This window comes from Diuraphis noxia, unplaced genomic scaffold (genome assembly GCF_037042655.1).
Source record: "Diuraphis noxia isolate RWA-SAM2 unplaced genomic scaffold, SU_Dnox_SAM2 contig0001, whole genome shotgun sequence".
NCBI classification, from domain to species: Eukaryota; Metazoa; Arthropoda; class Insecta; order Hemiptera; family Aphididae; genus Diuraphis; species Diuraphis noxia.
Window position 1 is genome coordinate 16285344 of NW_028301711.1, and position 10001 is coordinate 16295344.

Sequence of the window (10001 nt, forward strand, 5' to 3'; positions counted from 1 at the left end):
ACACACACACACACACACACACACACACACACACACACACACACACACACACACACACACACACACACACACACACACACACACACACACACACACACACACACACAGTATTATTATGTGCCGACTTGTATCGAAATCTGAGTCCGATGGACCGATATGGCCTTACGAGTCGGTACGTATCGCTTGCTTATAAATTTATAATGAAGGTATGTGTAACTTTTTGAACCCTCAAAATTGATGCGTAGATCGAAGTATCGATAGGGTTCTTTAAGGTAAAACAGCCGCCATTTGTTTTTCGCTTGAAATCAATACTAACTTAATACAATTCTATAAAATATGTAGATCAGAACGAGTAGATTTACAAAAAATCGTTGATAATCATGAAAATATATGTTTTCTTATATATAGGTAGGTACCTAATAAACTACTAAAATTCAATTTCACAATAAACATTAATAAAATACATAATTAATCAAACATGACTAGCTATCATTACTTTTCAGCTATGGAAAGAATATGGCTGCCATCTTGACCAGCTCCTTTTAGAATATTTTTTAGTATCAATACAACAGGTATTATAGTATATTAGGTAGCCGAATCCACGTGTTATTGCCTATTGGTATAGACTCAAAGAAATAACCCCCCGGGACTAAGAGGCGTGGCCGTGCCAAACGAATTACGATAGCGCCGGTTGTCGTTAGCACATCACTATTGTTAATTTTGACCTTATTTGTTAGACCATTGCGCATCGTTCGATTTTTGGGTTATACATCGTTTGCGCATCATTATTATTATCATCAATATAAATGAAAAAAGGTGTAAACCCAAAGCGCAAGTTGTTTTCTAACTTTGGTCTTAAAATCTCTTAATAATATTCATATAACATTAAATTTTCAAATATTGTATAGATATAATGATGTGATACCAAGTATAAAATATGTAATGTTTTAGAATTAAATTTTCTATTTTTGATGAATATTGTCAAAATTTAAATTTAATATATTTATGTGTGTTTATTATTTTTATTTTTAAGTTTAAAAATCTTAAATTATTCATTCTCTATATAAAATATTAGTTGTTATACATCATGCAATACCATTTTTTATACCCTTTATTATTGTTCAGAATATTATTTATGCGCATTTGATGTACGATGATTTGGAGCAGGTAAATAGACAATGCGTTAACGATTATCTATCGATGATGCGCAAACGATGTGCGATATTTTTGGACATGTAAACAGACAATGCGCAAATGATATACAGCCCACGAGAGGTGGCTCGAGTTGTTCCATAGGAGTGAGAGAAATGGTATTGTTTTAAGGACAAACCAATACATAGTTTTAACAGCGCCCGATCCTCGTCACAAGTTCCACCCACTTGCACTCGCCACTCATCATCATACCTAATATTCGTTCATTTCTATAAGACTATGGTAATGTAATATTGTTCACTTAAATATGAAATTAGTTGCCATATGCCCATTTTCTATTACGGCAATGTTCACAAACTGATAGTTATTAAATGCAAATATAATAAATTATAGTGAATAATGGCTATCTTGCCAACATAAATTAAATATTAATACCTATGTAAATAATCTCGATAAAAAATATTTTATATTAAACACATTAATATTGTAAACATTGCCGATCTGTATAATAATATAATAATAATAATAATATTAATCAATAACAAAAACAATATTGTCCTGTGATAATATGGCTAGGGGCCTACGGCTGCCGCTAGATGTCATTGAATAGAAGAGAGTAATAGTTGGCTATCTAGTGCAATATAGTCATTTAGATATCTGTAATCGATTCACCAAAATTTTTACCATGAAAACCTTGATAATACTGATAATAGTATGGGTCAACGATAATTATTGAGCGTGTGCCGCAGCGAGTAGCGCCTAATCGCGACAGGCACGTTGTCGGTTGTCAGTTGTCACGTCCCGGCTCCCGATGCGACTAGGACGTCGAACGTTCCGCACCAATTCGAATACGTCTGTGGTGGTCTACGAAATTCTCAGTGTTTTGGTAATGACAGTGGACAATAAGTAACAACAATAACAATAATAACGTACTTTTTGATCTGTATAGTATATAGAACTGTATGACTCCTTAATTTTTATCTTTATTATGTGTATCTACCGTATTCATTCTTGTCATATTCTCTTATAAACTTGGTACACGGTTAACGTTAATATTAAATCGTAGTAAGTGGCTACCACAACTTATAGCATCGCTAGTTCGCCGATGATAAAAGTTTTCATTGATAGACACATCGTTAATCGATACATTCGTGTGCTCCTAAACTACCAAACGATCGACTCCACTAGCAAGCAGGTATTGCATTTTACCGATGAGTATCGGATGGAACGAAAGTAATATTATATACATGATATACGACATTTTGGCTAGGGTACGTCGAGCTTGGCTTCGTTAGTTGAAAAATTAAAGTAAATTGACCTCTTATATAATTTGAAGGTAAGAATATTTGTTATCGTACGGTGGGTTTTTATGATAGTTCATTTTTTAAGTGTGTTATGAGCATTTTTAATATAATATGCTAAAACTTGCTAAAAAAATTGAACAATCGTAAAAACTCAACGTAGTTGCGAACAGAGATAGTGTTCTTACCTTTAAATTGTATGAGAAGTCGATGCACTTTAATTTTTAAATTAGGTAGCATAACTAAATGTGATTGGCATTTGGCTGAGCATAAGTTTGTTATGTTACACATTTTTAAGACGGTGACTACACACGTTGGTATGGCGCATCTTAATGCTTAGTTTTTAAATTAGTTAAAATAAAACTAAATGTTTAAATAGTTTTAAACTTACTATCAGATATTCAAAACACAACAATATATTTATTGCCATCATTAAAACATTTTAATGTAATAATTTAGCAATTTTAATATGATTTAAAAATTTAAATAAACTTTTACCTAAAACATATTGATTATAATAATGATTTATTAAAAATTAAATTCTAGATAAGATGTCTTCTTCTAAAAATATGCCTAGAATCATGGTTTTCAGACCTACGTGGAGCGAATTTCAAAATTTCAGTAGCTATATTCAGTTGATGGAGTCACAAGGAGCTCACAAGGCAGGAGTGGCAAAGGTATGTTATTTAAAAAATGTAGCTTTTTTATATCAATTTCAGATTTAATTGTTAAAAAATTGTCCTTTTTCTCTTCTAAGTGTATAATATTAATCTTGTAGGTTATCCCACCACCTGGATGGGTACCAAGAAAAACAAGTTATAATGATGAAGATATTATGAGTTTAAAAATTCCATCTCCTATCTCTCAAGTATTTTTTTTTTAAATTAGTAATTTAAATTAAATATGTTCATTAACTATTATATTGATTTAGATTGTAAAAGGTAAACAAGGTCTGTATAAACAATTTAATGTCCAAGAAAAACCTATCACAGTATTGGAATATAAACAACTAGCAGAATCCGATGAACATAAGACTCCTAATTACTTTGATTATGAGGATCTTGAAAGAAAATTTTGGAAAAATATTCTTTACAAACGTGCATTATATGGTGCAGATGTATCTGGATCTATTACTGATAAAGATGTCGATGTATGTATTAAATTTATACATAATTATAATTTATTTTATCTTAAATGTATAATTAAGTGAATATTTTTTATTTTTTTATTAAATTAAGGTTTGGAATATTAACAAATTGGGTACAATATTAGATTATGTAAATGAAGATTATGGTATTAGAATTGAAGGTGTAAATACAGCTTATCTATATTTTGGTATGTGGAAATCCTCATTTGCATGGCATACTGAAGATATGGACTTGTACAGTATAAACTACATACATGATGGCATGCCAAAGACATGGTAATATTATCCTTAAATTTTGTTAGTATACCTTTTTAATTAATTATTTTTTATTTTATTTTATTTTACTTAAGGTATGCAATTCCTCCAGAACATGGTCACCGCCTAGAAAACTTGATTAATCGCTTATTTGAATCTGAAGCTTCAAATTGCTCTGCTTTTCTTAGACATAAAATGATTATTATATCTCCTTCTACATTAAAACAATATTCTATACCATTTGATAAAGTAAGTACTTAAGAATTACTAATTTTAAACTAGATGTTTAGTACTTGAGAATTTTTATGAACAATACTATCGTTTTAGATCACTCAAGAAAAAGGTGAATTCATGATAACATTCCCGTTTGGGTATCATGCTGGCTTTAATCATGGATTTAATATGGCTGAATCGACCAATTTTGCATTACCACGTTGGGTGGAGTATGGGAAAAGAGCTTCACAGTGTCATTGCCATGAAGATTCAGTAAAGATTAATATGGATACTTTTGTAAAACGTTTTCAACCTGAAAAGTATGAATCATGGCTTCAAGGGAATGATATTGGCCCTCATCCAGAAGATCCTCATTTTACTCCACCAACATCTTTGCCTGGTAGATCTGACATATTATGCAACAACAAGTAAGTTGATATACATAATAATTCAAAAATAAATAGTTTTTTAATTTCGGTTTTTTATGCTACAGTAATGCAGGTATTCATAAACATACTGAAGCAGCTAGAAAGCGTCGCAGTTCAACACATCAGCGTTCAGATGCTAAATTGTCTAATGATACAACAAATGCAAATAAGGCTGTAGATGCACCTTCATCCATAAGTGTACAAGGGTTAGATGAAAAAGAATATAAAGATGAACAACTTAAAGTTAAACAAAGAAAATTAATGAAAGATAAATGGCAAAAAGCTGATGAAATGGGTGGGCATCATTCATATTGATTTGGTTTCTACAATTATTATTTTTAATTAAATGGTTGTTTTTAGATGTCACCAAACTTTCATATAAGAAAGGAAAATCTAGAATTTTGAATAAAAATCATTCAGTTTTAGAAGTTGTAGATTGTACAGGTGAAAGTGATGATTGTGATGGGTCAGATAAAAGAAATGTCAAGAAAAGAAAGTCTAAAAAACATGAAACAAAAATTATACCAAAGTTGGAAAAGCCACATGATTCATCTCTTACCACTTCAAATATTGTTAATTCAAAAAATCAATATATGAAATCAAAATTAATGACTCAAACTAAAAAAATAAAAGATGTGGGATCTTCACCAAATTGTTTTCTTGAACCTATACAGATTGAGGAAAAAAATCATGAAATTGATGGTATGTTTCATTTAATTTATACTTATATTATAACAACCATCATTAATCATTAAATTTTATTCTTATAATGAAAATAAATATCAAAATTTAAGAATACTATTTAATATATATAATACTAATAATAATGGTTATAATATAATTAATAATACCTAATTATAATTGTATTGGTTCAGTTTTATTTAGAAAATTTAACTCTTTTCAATATTAAACCTAACCCGGCGACACCCTGTTTTTGTCAGGTGACCAATAAACATCTGGTCAACACTTATTTGTTCCTCCTGTACACCTGCTGTGTTTTAAAGCTATACCTTTGCTCACAATTTGGTCGCCGAGGTTACTTGTTACATTGAATAGAATATAACAGCATTTCTCAACCTGTGGTACCCGGATTGCTCTTGTGGTATCCTAAGAGAATCTCCCTTCATAAAAATAAAATAAAATGGAATATAATTAATAGTTTGGTATTCACATTGAATATTATCATCATTTTATAGTTCTAATAAATTACGATTCCACTCATGTAAAATAACCTGTACATTTTATTTTTATATAAGCAAAACAATTTTATTTGGTCATGTGATACATAAAAATTTTCAAACTGAGTAGGTGGTACACGGATATATAAAGGTTGAAAATCGCTGGAATATAAGTATATATTTGAATTTTATAATTAAATAAGAATATTTATTCTTCACAGATATACAAAATAATATAAGTGATATGGTTAACAATTGTTGTTCATTTGAGATTGAGAAACTGTTTAATGTATATAGAAGTATAGATGATCCACATTGTTCAATATGTATAATGTTAAATCGTAAAAAGGTAATATCATATTTCTAGTTCCTACTTATAAATATGTAGATTTGGCATTAATTAAAATATGATTGTTACTTATATCAATAATAAATAAAGTAATTTTTTTTTTTAATCATGTTTTTAATGCTTGAATAGTTAACTTTCAATTTGGATTGGCAAGTTATCGCTAAATCTATCATGTATCCAGAATTGCCCGAATTTCAAAAATCTACCAAAGCACTATTTAAACATGCACTTTCTGGCAGTGGTGAGGTTTTTAAGGCAGATCTCATAAGTTGTGCAAAATGTTATTTGTCTGTTCACAAAGTGTGTTATAACATAAATGTATACACTAGTAATCATTGGTTGTGTGATCGATGCATGAAAAATCCTAAGTTGGCTGTAAGTATATTACAAATTAATAAATGAAGTATAGTTGCTAGATTATTTTCATTCTTATTATTAAGTTTTAGTTTTTTTTTTTAAATAACACATAGTTATAGATAAATCTATATGTATATACTATATATGTATAGTTTTCCAAATGTATTTTCATAGTTTTCTGTTATATCAATTTTAGTTTTAGATAAACTTTGAAAAATTCAATTTTTATCCATTTTTTCAAACTTAATATTATTTAAACCACAGTAATGTATATTATTAATATGTTGAGTATTTTTTTTAGTTCCTTTTTAAGCTTAAATAAAAAAAATTCAATTTTCAATATGGGTAAAAAACTAAAAAATGACTAAGTGATATTTTGAACTCTTGGTCATTTTTTCTCATATTATTATTTTTTCCATTTTAATTTGAAGGATAATGAAATAAAATGCACAACATAGGCACCTTTTTTTTATTTCTTTTTTTATTAAAATAGAATATTTACACATAGGTACCTAAACATGTTATTATTATTACCAATAGAATTTTGATTTATCATTAGAACTTAGAAGGTAACGTTTATAATTGAACACTTGCAAATTTGCAATCGTATTTTGATAATAATATCATGATTATAATAATATTCATATCGTGTAGATAATTGCCAAGGTCTTATTATTCTTAAATAGATATTTATGATTTTTTATTTTGATACTTAAATTTTCACCAATTGTTTACTTTTATAGACCTAAAATAGAATTATGATTATTATTTATTAATAATATAATAAGTTATTATTAATAACCATCTGTACATATCAAATGTTTTGGTATAAATGCAACAAATGACTAAATAACTTGATCTCTAATTGCTAGAAAAATAATTTAAAAATCTGCAGTTGGTCAAAACTGTTTTTCTATATTATTTCATTTTGTGCATGTAATTATTTTTTGGCTGAAGACAATACAGATAAAAAAATATTTAATTTATCTAAAACAGTTTATAATAAATATTAATAAAATAATAAGTATTTAAATGTTTATATCTATAGGTTTGTGTATACTGTCCATTGAAAGGTGGTGCTCTAAAAGAATTTAAAACTAATGAATGGTCACATATAGAATGTCATTTTCTAGTGCATGGCAGTAGCCCATTAACTATCAATACGTTTCCAACCAACTCTTCAACTAACAGAAAGGTATAAGATTTCATTCTTAAGATGTATTTTTTATACCTATATTATACAATATTTAAAATGCATTAAATATTTTACAGTGTATAATATGTAATTTAACAGTTGGTAATTTTATTCATTGCTCTGAAAACAGTTGCAATACATGGTTCCATATTTCTTGTGGAATAATTGCTGGATTTGATTATCAAATTGACCGAAACAACAAGCACATTATTTTAATTCATTGCAATAATCATTATTATGTTCCAGATAAAGTAACTTATATTTTAATTACTCGTGTTAGTTATTTCATGTTGGATGTTTGTTTTTTAGCAATTGATTGTTCAGACAAACCAAAAAGTATGGGCAAGGCATATGCAACATAAAAGGATCTCTCAATGTCGTATTTTAAAAATTGAAAAGACTCCTTTAGGTATTGTAAAATTCAATGATGGTACAATATCAGATCGTATTACACTAAAAGAAATTAAGGTATTCTTGTTTTTTATACTTTTTGTATTATTATAATTTTCATGTAACACCTTTTATTTTAAATCACAAAATTATATTCAAACGCCTAAAACATAAAGTCTTTTGTCATCATCATACAACATTTAATTTTGCATACATCTAGGTTGCAATTTTTAAATCATTAGCTCTATCAACTTAATCCTGAAATTAACTGAATAACAGTATCATTATTATTTTTAGACTGTTATAATATAATTTTTTATGTTAAAGAGTTTACTGATAGTAATTATAATATGTTGTGTTATTCAAGTATTCAGAATTATTTAAGGATCTTAGAAGATTGTACCACTAATATAAATATTATTAGTTATCACTAGTTTTACTAACAATTATATTTCCACTTAATAATTTAATTGATTTCCATTCCATAGCAAAGATCAATTTAAAATAAAAAGTATTAAAATGCTAATTCTAAATTAATTAACTTGATCCTGAGGATCTTAATTCTTTGACTCTTGCATTATTTTATGAAGTATTTATTTTTATTATGATTATATCTTTTTCATTAACCTGAAAGTAAGAAAATTAATACGCTTAAAGTAAATAAAATATACCCCTTATGACAGAATTCAAATCCTTAATTATTCATAAATTATTTTATTTTGTAATTATTTGTTTTAGAACTATGCAAATGATTTTCCAGCCATTAACAAAGAAATACATTTAGAATCTGGTGACAACGGTTTATTCCTGGGGTTAAACTATAAACCCATGTATTCAGTAAGTTTAATTTATATATTGAATTTTAATAACTTGAAATTAATGTTATTATACATACCAGGTTGTATATAATGATGGCACATCTGGTTGTCTACTCCCAGATGACATATACAGTTACGATGAAAATATTATTAGCTATCTAAATGTACAAGCTAAATGACCATCAAGGTTATCTAAATATCAAAAAGCAAAGAAAAAAAATAATAATTGATGTTTTTTTAATACATTTAAGTTAATGTAATATATTATATACCTATAATTATTTATTTTTAACTTATAATTTATTTTATAACTACTACTTACTTTATACTTCACTCATCATGATTCCAAACCGTAATTTATTCAGTATTATATAATGAATAATGATGTTACTATTTTAACTATTTCACTGAAACAATTGTATGATATATTAATTTATATAAAATTAAAATAAAGAATGATTAGTTATTTTATTTTACCCTACAATATTCAGTATAATATTTGAAATAAATAAAATCTTGTATCACAGATATGGAGATAATACTTATTTACCATCTATATCTGCGTCTTACATTCCTATCACTATTCTATATTAAAGCAGGATCTCACGACTTGTGTATTTTATGAAGAATCGGCAAATTACCGACATTCCGCGAGAAGGTGGAAAATAACGAATAATGAATATTGAATATTCATAAAATTACTCCATTCAGACTACTTGTCGAGTATTCACAAATACCAAATATTTAACAAATACGCGAGTTATGGGATCCTGGCTTTAGAGATAGTGCCGTATTTCCCAGTAAGTACTACAAGCACATGCTTACAACTGAAAATTTCAATTATTTACAATCTCATTTATTCACTAACTTTTGTTGGTGATTTTTATTTATACTTATTATTAAAATTCTTTTAAACAATTTTAAATAACAAAATGTCTGTTTATTTGTGCAAAAATTATTGACAAAAATATTATTAGAATATTACTATCTGCCCATCGACAATAATATTTAGCATGAAACATCTAACGGTACCTAAATTCATTATATTATACAAATGTGGGGTTTATTATTATCATTGAATTCTATCTCTTAATAGCATTGTATGAGTAAAATGTCATTGCTGTTTCTATTCAATATATATTTATTATTTTATATAAGTGATAAATTGTACCTTAAAAATATCTCAAACTAGTTAAATTATTATATGTTCTTTCAAGT

General features: G+C 27.4%; 1 protein-coding gene across 1 annotated transcript; it reads left to right on the forward strand.

The window, feature by feature from the left end:
- Positions 1–1932: 1932 nt before the first annotated feature.
- LOC149059940 (lysine-specific demethylase 4C-like) lies at positions 1933–9185 on the forward strand. Its single transcript, XM_089215670.1, has 16 exons — positions 1933–2347; positions 3000–3130; positions 3232–3321; positions 3385–3603; positions 3692–3876; positions 3951–4104; positions 4183–4496; positions 4562–4791; positions 4857–5198; positions 5896–6023; positions 6153–6398; positions 7429–7575; positions 7653–7826; positions 7885–8043; positions 8704–8802; positions 8864–9185. Exons 2-16 carry the CDS (start codon positions 3005–3007, stop codon positions 8960–8962), a joined length of 2712 nt encoding a protein of 903 aa, XP_089071796.1. The 5' UTR covers positions 1933–2347; positions 3000–3004; the 3' UTR covers positions 8963–9185.
- Positions 9186–10001: the final 816 nt, after the last annotated feature.